The sequence below is a fragment of the Perca fluviatilis genome, chromosome 20 (assembly GCF_010015445.1).
Source record: "Perca fluviatilis chromosome 20, GENO_Pfluv_1.0, whole genome shotgun sequence".
NCBI classification, from domain to species: domain Eukaryota; kingdom Metazoa; phylum Chordata; class Actinopteri; order Perciformes; family Percidae; genus Perca; species Perca fluviatilis.
The window spans coordinates 29,107,070-29,126,343 of NC_053131.1; the positions used below are offsets into that span (position 1 = coordinate 29,107,070).

The 19,274-nt window shown below is 38.7% G+C and overlaps 1 protein-coding gene across 1 annotated transcript; it reads left to right on the forward strand.

Moving 5' to 3' along the window:
- Positions 1-505: 505 nt before the first annotated feature.
- On the forward strand, positions 506-18,848 carry kcnk5a (potassium channel, subfamily K, member 5a). The gene is made up of 5 exons (XM_039786585.1): positions 506-1,015; positions 14,547-14,658; positions 15,033-15,199; positions 15,309-15,477; positions 15,598-18,848. The coding sequence occupies exons 1-5, from the start codon at positions 830-832 to the stop codon at positions 16,548-16,550; spliced, it is 1,587 nt and encodes a 528-aa protein (XP_039642519.1). The 5' UTR covers positions 506-829; the 3' UTR covers positions 16,551-18,848.
- The last annotated feature ends 426 nt before the right edge of the window (positions 18,849-19,274 follow it).

The following is a 19,274-nucleotide window of genomic DNA, read 5'->3' on the forward strand; positions in this document are numbered from 1 at the left end:
AGCAATGCAATACATGGCAGATGGTGCCAAAAAAACCTAATTTGATTAGCAGATATTAGGCTTTTACTTGTATGCATTCATTTATTTACACTATTGTCTGCCGAAGTAACAATGGTTGGGCTTAAAAATTCTTAGACAAATTTGTTGATTTTAGGACTAAACAACTTAGCTTTGTACTTTTGTTTGTAGCAAATTCCTAAAAGTAGTTTGGGGGGGAAAAAAAGTGAGAAACATATCAACTTTGTCGAATTACAGTATATTAATTGTGTGGTCGGCTACAGTTTTACAAACAAAAAAGTGGTTGAAAATTTTCAACCACTGTTTTTGTTGAGACACTTTCTAAAGTTTTGCGGTAAACGTACTTTGGACTGCCACAGCTGTAAGTTACACCTGTAACCAAAAAAAAAGAGAAAACGGAACAAACTTCATAGATTAGGTGACCGCCCCCCCCCACCCCGCCCCCCTTGCTTTGTTTCCTGGGCGGATCTTCGTTGCTCTTCTCCACTCCCCTGCTCACAGCTCGGACTTCAGCGAGCACTATTTCTGTGGCTGCGCACGTGGAGACGACAGTACTATTGCAGCCACGGTTCCACGCGCGCTCAGCCGCCGCTTTATGACCGCTTTTAACCTGTTACGCCTCGAGCCCAATGCTGCCAGCGGCGGCACGTTTCGTTCATTTTTTTAGACCCCTAGCGAGGAAGAAGGAACATTTCGTAAACGAAAAGACTTGCTGAGAATGAGTCCCGCATAACTTCGGGTATTGTTGTCATCTACCCCCCTCCTTTTCCCCCTGTCCCGCGCTCTCCAAGTTGAGTCATTGTACATAAGTATGGTAGATAAAGGCCCCTTGTTGACTTCTGCCATTATTTTTTACCTGTCCATTGGGGCAGCAATTTTTCAAGTCCTGGAGGAACCTAATTGGAAGCGGGCTGCAATGCAGTATAATGCCCAGAAGGATAAAATACTTGAGGACTATCCCTGTCTGACCAAGGATGATTTGGACAGAATATTAGAGGTATGGAAACGTTCTTAAACTGATATTTATGTCTATTGACTTTGTGAAATACATACTGTAAACCGGTCAACCGCTGCATGCCTTTATTGGCAGTCCAAAAGTGAATAATCTAATCAGTGTTAAAATATGGTATTGCTTCTGTTATTTCTGACTTGAAAAGTGTTGACACATGAGGGCTTAATGAGCCTTAATCAGCTTTCTCCAAACACTGATGCAACTATCTTTGGTGGGGTCCTTGTGTCCATGCCAAAAGATGATCATTAACCTATTTTACTACCTGATGCAGTTAATTTGCTTATGTAAAGATGCCACACAGTCTGTCTGGAGCAGTGATTATGATACTGGGTGTGGGGGGGGGGGGCAATTTGCAACAGCAGCCATTAAAAGCTGCAGGCCATGGTGTTCCATTGGCAATTTCTTGTTAAAAAGGCAATTCCTTAACCAGTAGTAAAGCTGGTGCCGTTGACCTCTGTTATTACCGTCAGCACTAAATGCACAAGTCAACACTCCTGTGATGTCACAGGTGTTTGCCCTATGACATGTTGTTTGTTCACTTCCTTGATATGTGGAGGCTTTATGACTTTGATTCTTTCTGTTGGGTGTTTGAGTATAACAAGAAGATATGATCTTAATAAGTCAGGGGGGAAATCCTTCACTGAAGAAGAAGAAGAAGAGTGCAGAAAGAAGGCTTGATTTATGTGTTTGCAGTGTAAACAGCAGTGCAACATACCATCTCAGAGGGATCCTTTTCTGCACTTGTAACACTGACAGTGGTTTGTTTCTGTCGAGACAAGGGAATCGGGCATTGTTCCAATGCCTATTTTTTTATTTTTTTAGGGGGGGTGGTGTTGCACTTGCAAGTATAACCAGAAACATGTCTCAACCTGTAACCCTTTTTGGGCCCACATCAGTATTAGGGAGATTTATTATCCCACCATCCCCCCTTCTGCTTCCTTCTGCTTTTTGTGTTTGGGGGGAATGAAAGGGATATGGCCATGAAACCTCCCCCCCATTTGTAACATCTTTTGTAACAACCAAATTCCTACAGTGGCCAAATCTGCTTCTTAATGTATTCAGGAATATTATAGTTGAGAGATTTTGGACATTTTCTTTTGGTAGTTGAAAGTTGGCAGCTGAAAGAGCTGCGATTTGGTTGAACTCTGAGCGGCCGCTCGACTGAAACATTTCCTGCTTCTGTGTCCGCTCTCTGTGGGACAAAGGACATATAGTGTCATCTTTGGGGTTTTAAGGCACTTTCAAAAGATAATTTAAAAAAATTGCATGTTTGACTTTTGAACCCTTTCCCCAGTTGCACAGGCATGTGACCTGTCATCTTATCATCATCATCATCACCATCATCATCATTCTATGTGTAGTTAGCCACTTTTTTCCTCTGTTGGCATTTGCTAAGACACCTGCTGCAAACGCTTTGGAAACAGTATATTAAAACGGATAAACTTGCAATATATCGCCCTTAAGTTTCCTTTGTCCACTTCATCTGTGTCAGGAGCAGAGCTTCTCTAAGGTTTCCATTGTGGAAACTTTGCACAGCTTGTTAACAATTAAAATATAAAAGCAGGCTTAACAAGAGAAGGCGACACTCTTCTTGTAAAAAAAAAAAAAAAAGCAAGTCTTCTCTGTTTTATTAACAAGGAGTTTACTATTAACTATAGGACCCTTGAAGTGGTCACGGTTTACAGATTGAATTTTATGGCCCATCAATGTTGGCTCTTGAGAAGCTGTTATAAAAGTTCAGTGAAGGGGGGGGGGCTGCATGTTATCTCTACTGCAAATGAGAATTGAAAAAAAGAACTGTGGGCATAGACAGGAGAAGAAGGCGTTATGAAGTTGACAGCATTGCACATACTTTTTGAAACTATTCTTGAATGTATGTATGTATGTATGTCTCAGTCATTAAAGTAGTGCATGTTTTCATAGCTCCTTCTAATTTTCTCAGTTTTAGTCTTCGGTGCTTGCAACATTACAGCCCCCAAACTTTTACATTTAGCAATTATTTAAACTCATTTAAAAAAACATAGGAATTCCAAATTGTATCTATTCTCTTGGAATACTAGTTGCAGAGATTAACAGTCAGGGTGACCTTAAGGAGAGACCCTTTCACACACAGAACTTGTCATTGTTTATGTAATTAATTAGCAGCATGTAAAGGGTAATTTCATGCTTCAAAAGTAGGGCTGCTTATCATCAATTTAATCGTTTACTCCATGAAATTTAAAAATATTATGAAGAAATGGTATTCACAATTTCTTAAAGCCCACAGTGATGACCTTAGTGGGTTTTTCCAACCAACCATCCAAAAGATATTCAATTGACTACTGTTTACTGTCTATGACAAAGAATACTAGCAATTGCCAGACCTATCTCCACAGCACTGTGTCAGACTCAGCCCTCAATGGTCTGGCTACACCGCCTTTCTATTCTGGGATAGCGAAAAAAAAAATGCTCTGACTTGTTTGTATTTTTTTAAACCAATCACAACCGTGGGTGACGTTAAGGTGCCGTAGGTAGGATTGTGAAGATCCAGGACTTAGCCAAAAAATGTGAACATTGACAACTTCTCAGTCCCTCCCCTCTTTCCGCTAAAGCCCCAAACGGTCTCCTAGGCCCCTCCCACCCACAAGTGAGAATGCATGCGTGTTAGACACCCCCCTGGCCCTGATTGGTGCATCTGAACAGGGAGTGGTGGATTTTTGCAGATTGCACTACAGGCTGTAGGTGGTGCCAGAGGAGCCAGATTTTTTTTATTTTTTTTTTTAAAGTTACCTGCTTCATGTAGTTCTACTCGAACATAGGGTCAGTTTCGGCAAATATAACAGAAAGTTAGTTAGTTTTATAAGTCTTACCTACTGCACCTTTTAAGCCCTGGATGCATCACACACCGGATGTCCGGCTTTATCCCAGCAATGTACATCCGTTGACCCAGACTAGTGAATGGTTGAGATTTTTGGCTGATAAATGACTGAAACAATTAATCGGTTATCAAAATAGTTGCAGACACATTTTAAAGCCGTATTATAAAGGTTTTTTTTGTATTGAAAGTCATTTGTTATTACAAATAAAAACCTCAAATAACATCAAATTCATCTATAGTCCTACCATAAACGTTGAACTCATACATAGCATGACATATCATTGGATATGTATAAAATTAAGGTTTGCCTTTTTTTTCTTTCTTTTTTTTCACTTGTTGCGTTTTGACTCGCCAGTGTCTTGGATAGTCTTGTTACACTTGACTTAAAGATTAAAGATTTATGTTTTTGTAGCAAAACAGGAAGTTTGCGAACACTGCTCAACAGACTGCTGTCACATGCATAAAGTGAAACATGGCCCCTCATCAGAATGAAAAAGCACAATGAAGAAGCGCTCTGTTTTCGGGGATAGCTGACTTTGTCATGTGCCTAAGGGTGCTGTCTAGGGCCGCTGGCTTGCAATAGCCAAGTTTTTCTTCCCCTTTTTTAAAAGGAAGAAGAATTACACTGAAGTCATGGAAGGTAGCATTGTATTTTAAATGTCATCTCTTTATTCGCCTTGTATGCCTATTTTGATTAACTTCAGATCCAGAGGGCTACACGCACCATATATTGCCAGTACAAAGTGAGAATTAATTTACGTCAGCATACCAGTTGTAACCAATCTACGCTGTTCTGGAGGATGGTTTAGCAATGATCCTATATCAGCCCAACAAAGAAAAATTAGGAATAAATAAAAATGCCATATGTTAATGAAGTACGATTTTCAATCTCCTGCAGTATTAACAGCCTTTTTTGAAGCAGCCATTCACTAATCTGTACATGGTGTAATATGATCTGCTCAACAGATGAAAGCTGTAAGAATCCTTTCACTGTCTGCGAATTTTCCAGCTTGCCTTTCTGTGTCTTTACCAAACAGAAAAAGCTGTAAAATGAACCTACGTTGTCTGTACTTTGTGGGCCATGAGTGCATTCATTAGTATCAGTTTATCTATATTAATTTGGGAAGACAAGATTGGTTTGTGCAGTGGAAAAAATAAATCCCACAACGGTGGATCTTTTCATTAATGCGCACAGTGAACTCTCTGCATTGTTTCTCGAATAGTTTGCAACCCATCCACTTCTGTATCAGAATTAATGACATGGAAGAGCTTGAGTGACTTCATTGTTAGTAAGGTGGTCAATCAGAAGTGATCAACTGTTGTGCTCATGTGCTGGAAGTGGAAAAATACCTAGGAGCTGGAGTGGTATGCTGGGCCAGCTGTTGTCATTGTGGTTTTTACTTTCCTTTTGCTTATCAGAGTGAGCTAGCGGCAGATGCCTACAGTTTGGCAATATTTTCAGTTCCACAAAAGTAAAAAAAACAAAAAAGAAATCCTTTAGAGTGTGTATGGCACCACATTGTGATTTTAACGGTAACTTAATGTATTTCATATCAAGCTTTTTTTCACAACTTATGTGTAATCCATTTATTATGAATGTCTGACTTTAATGAGAGGCAAAGATTGTTTATAGCCTAACCGTTGATTTGTTTCAGTATAACCATATCCCAAAATATTTATGCTCAATGAGTAAATTAGTATTGCTGTAATTATTGGTTTGTTTCAGTAAATATCATAAACATCCAGTCCAGCGATCTTGCAGAAATGTAAAAGACTGTTCTTGCTTCCACCCTGCGTGCTTTTTCTCTGATGCTGTTTACTGCAGCTGACAGCTTAAAAGTTTTGGCACAATGTTTGGCATTTCTCACCATATTTGCAGAAAATGGTTCAAAAATGTTGTTCAGTGTAGGTGGCTGGGATTTTCATTGGTGTGTGTGTGTGTGTGTGTGTGTGTGTGTGTGTGTGTGTGTGTGTGCGTGTGCGTGTGTGTGTGTGCGCGTGCGTGCGGGACATTTAGGGAAGTGCTGAGTTATTGCACAGCTTTGGTGAATACTCGATTCCGATTATGGCATTCTACGGGCTTTTATTTCTGTGTAGCAGAAAGCTGCTTTGGACACAGTTCTGATCATAGATTCTGGAGGACCATTTTTATTTGTTGTGTATTTGTTTGTACTTGTACTATGTACTGTTATTTAACTTAAAAAAGCAAGGACATCTTGCTGCCATGTTATATCTCAATAATGCAGTGTACCAACCACACTTGAGTGAGTCAGTGTTACGTTATTCATTAATGAGCTGAGGCAGTATTTTGTTTTGCTTTATTTAATACATTTTCAGATATGTTCCCACCTGATTTCATTTTAATCAGTAGAGACAAGTGAATGAAGTAAAGATGAATTATTATTATTATTATTATTATTATTATTATTATTATTATTATTATTATTATTACGGATGATATGTGATATTTAAGTCTTGGTAGAAGGTCTTTGGCGCTTGGACTCTACAGGAAGATTTGTAATGGAGGGGCGTCTGCCCTGAGCAGCAGCAGGATAAATCCCCCCCCATGGAGTCCAGACACTGGTGGTGGGGGCTGAAGACTCAAGCCGATGGAGATGATGATTCTGCGAAAGACTGGTGGTGATGACGGGGAGGTTGAGGGGGTGCTTTGCCATTTGTGACAATTTGTACTGAAATGGCAGCTGACAGCAATATAGAGAACAGATTTAAAAAAGCTTAACAGCTGTGAACTTACCGCGCACATAACAGCAGCATGAATACACTACAGGCAGAGAGAGAATCATATTTTAACAGATGCAGCAGCAGAATGATATGCTAACAATGTAGGTGTGTCACTGAGCTATTGGATGGATGAGATCAGCTGATGTGACCAGCTGTTGTGAACAGCTGATAAGATAATTGACAGCCACGGACAGGACGGCAAGGATTAATGAGAATGCAGATGCGTGATCAATAAATTAACAGAAGAAACATTGTTTTAGATAAGCGTCTTCTGCAAATAGTATTTCCTAAGCTCATGATAGGTTTTCCAAAACTGTGTTGGGGTCTATTTAGCTCTTTAAAAAAAACTTCATCCAGTCAATAATATCTATGTGGGTAGCCTGATATCCAGTTGTCTAGTGGTCAGGCTTGTAAAGAAGCCAGTTTAACAACCTCCTCCTGACACAAAGTGTCTTTTATCTTTCTCCCCAGATGGGTGTTCTTTTGACTTGTTCTCATGGTTATTTGTGACCTGAGGTGACCATGAGTTGACCAGTAGTTGACTTTTTAACCTTTTTATAAGAACCTTGTTCATTGCAAAGCCTGTTCAGTCATTTTTGACTATCTTTAGTTAGCCTAGTTAGTGCTTTATTAGTACCTTTTTGTAACACAATGATAGCAATACAGAATATTATATAATAATAATAATAATAATAATAATAATAATAATAATATATAATTTGCATTATCAGTGAACATGTTAACATCTAAAGTCTGCCTTTTTAAAGGTTATCTTCCTTATCCTCTATATGAGCGATATAAATTGAGGGCACTCCAGTGATTTAGCTTGCACTCTGCCCTCATTGAATTCCTGTGAATCTTCGGCACTTTTTATACGGAAGACGGACTGTGAACATGTACCCTCATTAGGCTAGTATAAGGTGCAGAGCTAAGCGCACACACACACACACACACACACACACACCACAGATATGACTCACAAATAGAGCCCGACCGATAAAGGATTTTTAAGGCCGATATCAATACAAATATTTGGTGATTTAAAAATCCGATATTCCGATATATCGGCAGATATACAGTACTGTGCAAAAGTCTTATGCAGGTTTGGAAAAAATGCTGTAAACTACGAATACTTTCAAAAATATAAATAATTGTTTATTTTTATCAATTTACAAAATGCAAAGTGAGCGACCAAAAAAACATCTAAATCACATCAGTCTTTAGTGTTACTATCCTTTGCCTTCAAACCAACATCAATTCTTATAGGTACACTTGCAAAAAGTCAGGGAACGTTGAGGATCATAGACACAGTGGTCGGCCAAGGAAACAGATGAAAAACTCATCAAGCTTATTTCCCTTCGAAATCGGAAGAGGTCCAGCAGTGCCATCAGGCAACAGTGAAGCATGGTGGCGGTTTCTTTATTTATTCTGCAGCAGGACAACGACCCCAAACATACAGCCAAGGTCATTAAAAACTATCTTCAGCGTAAAGAAGAACAAGAAGTCCTGGAAGTGATGGCATGGCCCCCACAGAGCCCTGATCTCAGCATCATCGAGTCTGTCTGGGATAACATGAAGAGACAGAAGGATTTGAGAAAGCCTACATCCACAGAAGATCTGTGGTTAGTTCTCCAAGATGTTTGGAACAACCTACCAGCCGAGTTCCTTCAAAAACTTTGTGCAAGTTCAATTCAATTTTCAATTCAATTTTATTTATAGTATCAAATCATAACAGAGTTATCTCGAGACACTTTACAGATAGAGTAGGTCTAGACCACACTCTATAAATTCCAAAACCCCAACAATTACAGTAATTCCCTCAAGAGCAAGCATTAGCAGTGGCTGTTGGGACAGTGGCGAGGAAAAACTCCCTTTTTAGGAAGAAACCTCGGCAGACCGAGGGCGTTTCTCAATACCAAGAATGCAAAGAACGGACTTGTGTTCTTGGGCAGAACGTTCTTGCTGGTTGTTCTTGGAAGAATTAACTCGCAAGTTCACAAGCACAGAAAACACTGTTAACAGTTTTAGACGATGCGTTCTTCCTGTTACTGCTCAACACTCCCAGCACAGAGGCTACCTGAAAGGCTCCAAAATACCAGCTAGCAATAAAAACCACAACAATATAACCACTTTTGTATTAAAACAATTTCCGGACAAGAAAACCTCATAATGCTACAACTATTGCAATAATATTGAAAAGTAAAACTAACTAATTTTATTGTTTATTTTAGCTCAAACACCCCTTACTTATTCAAAAGAGTGGAACGCGATCCCTACTATTATTAGCGTATAAGTTTAAGTCAGTTTAAATTAAACAAATAAATAGGCATATGCACTGGTGTGTCCTGTTTTCCTATTAGTGTTATGTGGAATTATCATTTCTATATTATTGTAGTGCACTGTATATGCCCAGGGAGATGGAAATTAGAAATTCTAATTATAAAGGTTGGTGTCTCCCCTTTAGTCTACATAACATGTCATAGCATGTTACCACTTTATGTACAACTGTTCATTTATCATAAAGACGGAAACTCAACTTCTAATAAATCAGAAAACAAATACACCAAAAATATGAACTAAATACAAAATATAATGTAGGCTATAGCCTATGGCATAATTTAAACAAGTCTCCCAAAAAGAAACTGGTATATCTCATAGGTGTGTGTGTGTGTGTGTGTGTGTGTGTGTGTGCGTGTGCGTGTGCGTGTGTGTGCTGAGTTTAACTCCGAAAAGACAGTTAACCACATGTGTTGTGATATTTAAACAAACGATCTGAAACGGCGAAATAAAAGCCTCTTATTTACGGGACCGGTCTAAAAGACCTCCGTCTTACAGCGGGATCTCCGAGTGTGACTGTCCGAGTGCGAGAACAAGCGCCGCCCCCGAAGCGCAAGCTGGCGGCCGCGTCGTTTTATGGAGCTCCGAAAACTTTGGAGCAAATTGTCAATTCGGCAAAGATTTTCGCAAGACTGCCTATATTCGAAATCTAAACCGTTCATTTCTCGCCTAAAATGTTCTCAGAAGTGAATTTAGTGATGAATAAGATGAATAAGCCCCGTTTTTGGGCTGTCTATGTACTGGAAATCCAACCATCATTGAATGCCGAAATGAATGTTGGGATACAGGTGCTGCGAAGTTCATACAAGTTACCAACCGATGTATCCTCGGTAAATGGGCAAGAATACATCCGGGAATTTTAACTGTTCTTGGCGAAATGCGAACTTGTGTTTTGGATTGGGACAGTACTTTGGCAACATGAGATGACATTTCACAGGGACACAAGCACACAAGTCAATCGAAGAACACATATTGGGGAAACGTCCCCAGACTCTTGATAGGCGGTGTCTGACGGGGCCGGTTGGGGGTGTACCTAGAAGAATTGATGCTGTCTTGAAGGCAAAGGGTGGTCACACCAAATATTGATTTGATTTAGAGATATCTTCACTGCATTTTGTTAGTTGATGAAAATAAACTATTAACACTTCCATTTTTGAAAGCATTCTTAGTTTTTTTTCATACCTGCCTAAAACTTTTGCACAGTACTGTATGTATATATATATTATTTAAAATATATATATATATATATATATATATATATATATATATTTTAAATAATCCAGAAACGCGTAACAAAACATAAAAAGATTTCCCTAACATTAGTTATTGTAGTTATTTGAGTCTTCACTAAAATAATATGATAATGCAGTTTAAAAATAAACTTTGTTTTATTGTTACAACAGAACTACGGTGGCCGGGAAGTGCAATGCAACATTACAAAGAATGAAACACTTTTACAAAGCTCGAGACAAATTTACATTTTGGAAAACAAATTTACATTTTGGAAAACAAATTTACATTTTGGAAAACAAATTTACATTTTGGAAAACAAAATAACATTTTAGAAAACAAATTTACATTTTGGAAAACAAATTTACATTTTGGAAAACAAAATAACATTTTAGAAAACAAATTTACATTTTGGAAAACAAATTTACATTTTGGAAAACAAATTTACATTTTGGAAAAAAAAATAACATTTTAGAAAACAAATTTACATTTTGGAAAAAAAAATTATTTTAAAAAAAAAAAAATAAAAAATTTTTTAAAAAAATTTAAATTTTAAAAAACAAATTAACAAGATGCAAAAACACTTTTACCAGTCCCGAAACAAATTTACAAATGCAAGATTCTTCACGGAAGGGAATGTACCACATACCGGAAGTGATGAGGTGTTGTTGGTGAGCGCAGTCAATTTGTGTTGTTGTGAGTGAGTATATGGCGTGAATGAAGTTTATGGTGACTTTCGCGTGGTCGGTGTTTGGAGTTTTTATATGACGCGGACCTGACGGAAACATTGGAAAAACAGGGAAACGTATCGACAGCCGCGGCGGATCGAAGCTACAGCAGGGGGCAGCTGAGTCCGTCTGCAGCTGCAGGACCTGGAGCTCACTGCCCATTCCTGGGAGCCAAAACCGACACCACGCAGCTGGAGACCCAGGCCGTATTGCTGGGCCCGCTGGAGGGAAGGGAAGCCCGGGAGAATCAGATCCAGGACTGAACGGAGCGGGACTGTCACAGCCTGCTGAAGTTTAAATCACAGGTTTCCTAAAGGGAGTCTGGCGGGACTCGGACTGTGGACACGAAACACGACTTAAAGTCTCGTTAAATAAATAAATACATGCAGAAATAAATGAATCATTAGTGTTTAAACTTCACTTTGAAGCAGAACCTCTTAGTTCAGAAGGGTGAAGTTTCCGTTTGTACTCATCTGTGAACTGATTATAATAAATATTCTTTGTATTAACACATTAATTAGTCTCTTTGTCTTTTGTTTAAAAAAAACTAGAACATCGCATGAGATTTTGACGATTTATAGTGATTTTATTTCCGTTAGACCTTTGCCTACATTGACGCTGATGCATTAAGGGCGGGCCCATAGACAGTATATAAGGGAGTGCCTCCCCTGTTCCAAGATGGCGGCTCTATTGACGCATTCGATCCATAACTGCCGTAGTCAAGGCGACATGTATACAACACCTCATCACTTCCGGTATGTGGTACATTCCCTTTCCGTGAAGAATCTGTCATTTGTAAATTTGTTTCGGGACTGGTAAAAGTGTTTTGCATCTTGTTAATTTGTTTTCTAAAATGTAAATTTGTTTTCGAAAATGTAAATTTGTTTTCTAAAATGTTATTTTGTTTTCCAAAATGTAAATTTGTTTTCTAAAATGTAAATTTGTTTTCGAAAATGTTATTTTGTTTTCCAAAATGTAAATTTGTTTTCTAAAATGTTATTTTGTTTTCCAAAATGTAAATTTGTTTTCTAAAATGTTATTTTGTTTTCCAAAATGTAAATTTGTTTTCCAAAATGTCATTTTGTTTTCCAAAATGTAAATTTGTTTTCTAAAATGTTATTTTGTTTTCCAAAATGTAAATTTGTTTTCTAAAATGTTATTTTGTTTTCCAAAATGTAAATTTGTTTTCTAAAATGTTATTTTGTTTTCCAAAATGTAAATTTGTTTTCCAAAATGTAAAAGTGTTTCATTCTTTGTAATGTTGCATTGCACTTCCCGGCCACCGTACAGAACAGAGGAAAATCAAAATATATTAAAGTTCTGATAAATAAAAATGTATAAAAATACAAATTTAAGATATGAAACTTAAAGTCCTTTTTGAACAAAAAAAAAATCAGTGTTTTTATTTTTTTGATTTCATTTATTTTAAATCTTCATTTATCGGCCATTATGAATGCCGATACCGATAATTTGGAAAATGCCTAATATCGGCCCGCCGATATATCGGTCGGGCTCTACTCCCAAACATAACAGCTGTCACTTTTTCATAGCAAACAAACCTCAAACTGTTACAGTCCTAGCTAGTGGGGTACAATTTAATATTGGCTGCAACAGAAGAATAAATGAATGGTTGTTTTGGGGGTTTTACCAAAAGTCTGTCATTGAAATTTCATGAATTTAAAATCTTCTTTCATTTCACTTTCCATTAGTACAAGCCACAGTGCTGGACACCTACAGTACTGTGATGCCCTTTGTCTGTGGGCAGATTTGAAGAATGAACATGCATGTTTATCAAGTTACCAGAATAACCTGCTTTTGGTTTGATACATTCTGCTGTGGTGTCTCTTCTCGTTCCCGTAGTGTTTTCATCATTTGTACAAAAGATTTTGTGACGGGAACATTTTGATGTTAAAAAAAAAATACATTGCACAGATTACAATATATTGTCTTTCCTTTTGTATGTTAGATGTAGCTGATGATTCTACACTCATTGCTGCATAAATACAGCCCAATGTTTTATTTTTACAGGTAAACTGTCATATCTACAAGACTGTAGTGCTACCTGGTTCTTTAGGTCAACAGGGATATGCAGTTGTGGAGTATCAAATGTTTCTGTAATGAGCTTAAGCAAATAAGATTTTAGCCTGAACGTGGCCCATAACAAGGTTACCCCATGCATATAAATGTAACCAGTTATTACAGATGCTGTGGGCTCAAGAGGACTGTCAAATGTAAAAGGGCGTGAAGGAGGTTTTTCCTCTTTAATTTCTAGTCATGGTTCGAACACAAACTCGGTCATCGCTGCTGTCATCCTAAAGCCCAACGGAGAAACTCTGTTGTTTCAGCAGACAAAAGAATTGCCTCCCCTTGTTCTGGTAATTACAGAGTAGAACTGTCACAGACCGGTTATTATTAAAGAACCAAGCATCTTCCAGGGCTTTAGGGCTTATATGAATTTTGCCAACCCCTGCATATTTTCCCCCTAAAATCACATTTGGAAAAAGAAGAACTTTGCTGTGGGGGGTAGAGCATTGTCCCACCACACATGGCTGGGTGTTTGCGAATACCCCACAGGGGGAATCTAGTTTCTGTAGTCTGTTAAGCACACATGTGGTTGGGAATGATTGATTAAGCATTTTCTGTCTCCTTTCGATGTCAACACTGAAAGTTCCTTGCAAGAGTGATCTGATGTATCCCATGATCTAGGTGGTTAGAGACAAATATTGCCTGTGGATTGAACACAAAAAGTCTGTCGACGACGTTTCATTTCCAGGATTGTTCAGGTGCCACCGGAAATTCCGCCGAATGTTCCTCATTTTCGGCCGGATGTCCCTCACCTTCTGCTGTCTTTGTGTTGAATATTCTAAACTCTGGTGGATTTATGAGGACTAGGGTTGACTGCTCCTCAGATCTCTGCAGGGTAAATCCAGACAGCTAGCTAGACTATCTGTCCAATCTGAGTTTTCTGTTGCACAACTAAAACAACTTTTGAACGTGCACGTTCCACCAAAACAAGTTCCTTCCCGAGGCTATTTTGCAGAGGCGCCGTTACGGCATCCTGCGCTTAGCGCTGCCCAAGATGACTGTGATTGGTTTAAAGAAATGCCAATAAACGAGCACATTTTTCCTCCCATCCCGGAATGCTGTGTGGACTAGCCAGACATTGCTCTGTAGCACTGTGGAGGGAGGTCTGGCAATGCGAAACTAAGCACAAAATAATACCTTTTTTGTCTTGAAAAATGTATCGTAGGGCAACTTTCTTTCTTGAAAAAGAAAAAGAAACCACTGAAGAACCACCTAATGAGCTTTTAATCCATGCATCATCATGGTATTATGAAACGGCTGTTTAGACCTTCCTGTTTCTCTACCAATATAAGCAGTGGTCGGAACTATGAAGCCCACATGGCGGCGGTGATTCTCCAGGGTGCCTGAGTGTCATTTCAGCTCTCCAGTACCACTGGAGATATCATCGACATATCACAGGAAGGATGTGGTGGAAGACATGGAGCTTACACACAACCAAACTTCCGGCCTTCTCTTCTTTTTTTTATAAGAATAAGAATTGATAGCATCCGTTAATTTTTCTCTTTTAGTTAACTTTAAGTTTCTTCTTTGTCCTTAGGCGGTGTCTGATGCTGCAGGCCAAGGGATCACTATAACTGGCAGCAAGACTTTCAACAACTGGAACTGGCCAAATGCTGTTATTTTTGCTGCCACTGTTATCACCACTATCGGTAAGTACTTTTGTAGATTCAACAGTGACAGATCTAGTTCTGATGGGGGGGGGGGCTTTTTTTTGGTCAGACCTTACTTGGATGTTTAAGAGAAAATGAGACAGTGATGTACAGTCAAGCAGACTTTTAGAACTATTTTACTTTGTTCCATTGGGACAAACTTGAATGCAGTCATCTGCTGGATGTTTTGCCAAAGTGTGTATAAATCAAATGTACAGGACACATGTAAGATGGACTTGGATTAAGACAACCCGTATTGGGGCATGGTTTTTATATTTCCCTTGTCCTCTTGTAAAGCCATGCTAAAAAGACGTAAATAGGTGTACATGGTTAACACATCCTTACCCTAACCACTCACTTTCAATTTGTTAAAGGATATGGGAACATTGCCCCTAAAACGTCAGCAGGCCGTGTATTTTGCATCCTTTACGGTCTGTTTGGTGTGCCTTTATGTCTTACTTGGATCAGTGAGCTGGGAAAGTTCTTCGGTGGCAGGGCCAAGCACATGGGCCAGTATCTAACCAAGAAAGGATTTTCACTGGTAGGTTGATATAAGCTTTTATTCCACTTCTGGAAGAAGTACTTGCATCTCTCTGTGGCATCACAAAACCTGCACCTGAAGTAATGTTTGTTTTCTGTTTGTTTTCCAGAGAAAGGCTCAATTTACCTGCACAGCTATATTTCTTCTCTGGGGTGTGCTGGTCCATTTAGTCCTTCCACCTTTTGTATTTATGTCCCAAGAGGGTTGGACATATATTGAAGGCTTGTACTTCTCATTTGTCACCTTAACCACGATTGGTTTTGGGGACTTGGTAGCAGGTAAGCTGAGAAATGAATAAGAAATCAACAAATCACATTATTTTGATTGAACCAATCAAATTAAACCAAGCCAGAATTTTGGAATTAAATGACCCTTGATTATTTTATTTGTCCTTGCAGGTGTGGAACCAAATAAAGAATACCCAACTCTGTATCGTTACTTTGTGGAAGTGTGGATTTATCTGGGGTTGGCCTGGCTTTCTTTGTTTTTCAACTGGAAAGTGCGGATGGTGATTGAGGCCCACAAGGCACTGAAGAAACGCCGCAAGCTGCGCAAGCTATCTCTTGATGAGCTCCGGCACTACAAAGAGACTCAGAAAGCCGCCCTTCGTTTGCCACCCACTCCTAATGACGTCAACATCTTCAGCTTCCTGTCCAAGAAGCAGGAAGGCTACAATGACTTGATTAAGCAGATTGGCACCAAAAAAGATGGCAGAAGCAACAGCGGTAGTGCCAACGCCATTAATAACTCCAAAGAGATTGGTCGTTCCATGAGTTGCAATGACGCTCCCGTGTTTAATGGTCACACCATCCTTAGTCTGGACCATTCACCACGCCAAAAGAGACGCTATAGTTTAAGTGAGCGTGTCACTGTTGCTTTTTCAAAGTCTAAGAACTACCTCCTGGGCTCAGACAGTGGTTTGCTGCTAACAGAGGACCAAGTAGAGGGTGACCTAGAACTTGACCAGGGCCAAATGTATGAGAACCAGCTTGACAAGGACGCTGACCTAGAGAATGGAGGGGTGGGAGATTGTGGAGCAGGTGGTCGAAGGACATGGGACTCTAAGGAGTACCATCCCTTAACATTCCAAAATGCAAACATTACTTTTATAGATGAGGAGAACTTTCTTGGCAATAACTTGGAAGAGGATGATGATGATGAAGAAGATGATGATGATTCTAAATTAAAACTATCCATTACTACATGTGATGAAAACATTGAAACAAACTCCAAGGAGGAGCAGAGTTCTGAATCTGAAGGGTCTGTGTTCACTAGTGACGGTTCAGAGCACAGCCACTCCTATGAGAAACTTGTAGAGGAATATGCAAAGGAAGAAAATACAGAATGTTGAGATATCAGAGTCTTAACTATGTGAAGTTGTCACATCTGCGTGGTCCTCTGTTGTTGTTGTTGTTGTTGTTGTTGTTGTTAGTTCTTGGTTGGCATTGAAGTATATGCATTCTAATGTGAATTGTTTGAACATCAGAAGTTCCATTGCACTTTTGGGGGTCTAATAATGAAAGCCTGCAAAACCAAGATCAAATTTCAAATGAATGCTCTGTTCATAGCTGAGAAATGAAAATCTACATCATGTTGACTGTTTAACAGGTGAGCTATCTATGAAACATTTTCATGGAGAAAGACTGCAGAGCATGACCTATAACCCCGTGAGTATTTAACATCTGCTCTATTTATATCTTTTTATATGGTTTGAGAAATGATATGCCACACATTTATTGTAATGTTGAAACTAAGAACTATTTACCATGAGTGCATTTTTTTCTACTCATAGGCTGATAAGAAGTTATATGTGGAAATGTATTTGATCTCCATAGTTTTTCTATGCATATTCACCATATTGGTGTTTTTAGAATATTTATTAAAATTAAGGACAGTAGCTTTTATTCAATGGCTACATGGATTTATGTTTCCCATTGCACAATTCCACCAAATGAGGACAGTTCAGAGTCCATTTCTGTGCAGACTGTATTATTTAAAACCTGAGCCAAACATTTACCCTTAAAGAAAATTAAGGTGGTTAAGGGCCAAATCTCCTCCTTTTTTCTTATTTCACTTGTTTTTTATGTGAAGTCCTTGTTGTGTCTGAGATTTCGGTTTTATTTTGACTGCAAGCAATATAATTGTGACTGCACTAGAGGTTATCAGCGATGAATAGCCACATTGGATGTCTAGAACCAGCTGAGAGTAAACTTGAAAATGCTTAATTTTATGAACAGTGAAGCATTTACAGCAAATCTTAATATCCTGCCAGAGAGACACTCTAAACTAAGATTTGTTTGCCTTTTTTAAAATTTTGATCTGCTTTGGAGATGATCCTCCCATTGTGACATACAGTAGATACCTCTCAGAATACCCTCAAATTGTTTGAGTAAACACGGTCTTTATTGTTTTGCTGCTGACAGCATGTCAAATGTCATTCTGTGGCTTCTGGCAGCGCATAATGAGAACAAAACTTTTACAGCAACAGTATTCTCACTTTTTGTCTCTTTAGCACCCTTTCACTTCATTTTATTTGCCATGTAAATATTGGCTAAAAGCCCATCATTAGACCCAACCACAGCTCTGCTCAGGACATGGCCTTGCTGTTCATGTTTGCCTTTGGGGGCTCGCACTGGTATGAAAGACTCAAGTACCGCTTATGACAGCCATTCAAGGTTAACTTGTAATGGATCAATGCTTTTTTGACACATGTTTCAGCCATGAGACACAGTCAGCAGTATTTGTGTTCTGTTGTTCCCCCTTGTTTCAAAACTGTAAACTCGAGGGACCAAAATATAATGTCCAGTGCTTCTCACAGTCTCGCTTTTAAAAGGGGCCCTTTGTTACCCTGCTAACCCGCTGCCATTTTTGCACACATTAACTTGCACGAAAAAAACTTGAAATAGTGTTACGGTGAATAGTAAGATGGCAGTGTCAATTAGAGCTACTTTGAATTTAGAACTCCTTATTCAAGCCAATTTGATAATATACTGTAAATATAATCCAATATATGTAGCTCTTTTTGTGAACACATGTACCACACCAACTGTACTAACTCTGCCTTACATATGACTGATATCAGGTGAAAATGCCTTCAATCCACTGCAAAGCAGAGGATTTACAGCACAATGTAACACCTATTGAATGTACTTACAATTCACTGAAAATATTACATCTTTCACACTAGGTGTTTTGATTGTGTTTCATTGTCACATTATTCTGTGCCCATATCTCTCTCTCTCTCTCTGTCTCTCTCTGTCTGTCTCTCTCTGTCTGTCTCTCTCTGTCTGTCTGTCTCTCTCTCTCTCTCTCTCTCTCTCTCTCTCTCTCTCTCTCTCTCTCTCTCTCTCTCTTCTCTCTCTCTCTCTCATATTTTCACTTTACCAGTTTTCCTTAATGTGGTAGTTCAGCATTGTTCCACAGCCATGGTACTTGTCCAGACTGATTTTCAAGCTTGTCTCTAAATTATTGACATAGAACAGGTTAGGCTGGGTTAACCCATTTACCCCAGCTTTTCTCTTAATGTTGCTTCATTGTTTTAAAACTCCAGTAAAATTGTCTTTTTTATGATTAAATTATTCATGTTTAAAGGTTTGCATGTGAATTCTGAACAAAATGTATATTTCATGTAAATAAACATTTAATAGAACTTTTGACTTTTTGTGATCATTACATTAAAGGGGCACTCCAATGATTTTATACCTGAAGTTCAGTTATAGCCTTGATCATAATTCAGCACAGAGGCAGACTTGCATATAGCCGACGTGCTTCTATACTACAGTGTGGGGGTCTGCATTACAGACACGTTCCACATATGCACACTAGACAACATAATGCTGACCTGACAGCAAGAAGAGCACCTTTGAATTTGTCTGAACATGAAAAAGAGAATATATAGGACCAAGGATGGTGAATACAGTGCATAGGTCTGATTTAGAGATGTTTATGATGTTTATGTATCACTTTGCTCAGGCTTCTCCTTTAGTATCGCACATGTATTCTAGGATCTCTATTCTAGTTGCACATTCAAATCTGTATTACTGAATTTTACTTACTTTTTAAGTGTACCATAATA

Excerpts from the sequence above, each read along its gene's own strand:
- kcnk5a (XM_039786585.1), top strand. The coding sequence starts at position 830 with ATGGTAGATAAAGGCCCCTTGTTGACTTCTGCCATTATTTTTTACCTG. Across the intron at positions 14,659-15,032 it reads CACTGTTATCACCACTATCG|GATATGGGAACATTGCCCCT; the intron begins GTAAGTACTTTT and ends AATTTGTTAAAG. Across the intron at positions 15,200-15,308 it reads CCAAGAAAGGATTTTCACTG|AGAAAGGCTCAATTTACCTG; the intron begins GTAGGTTGATAT and ends TTTGTTTTCCAG.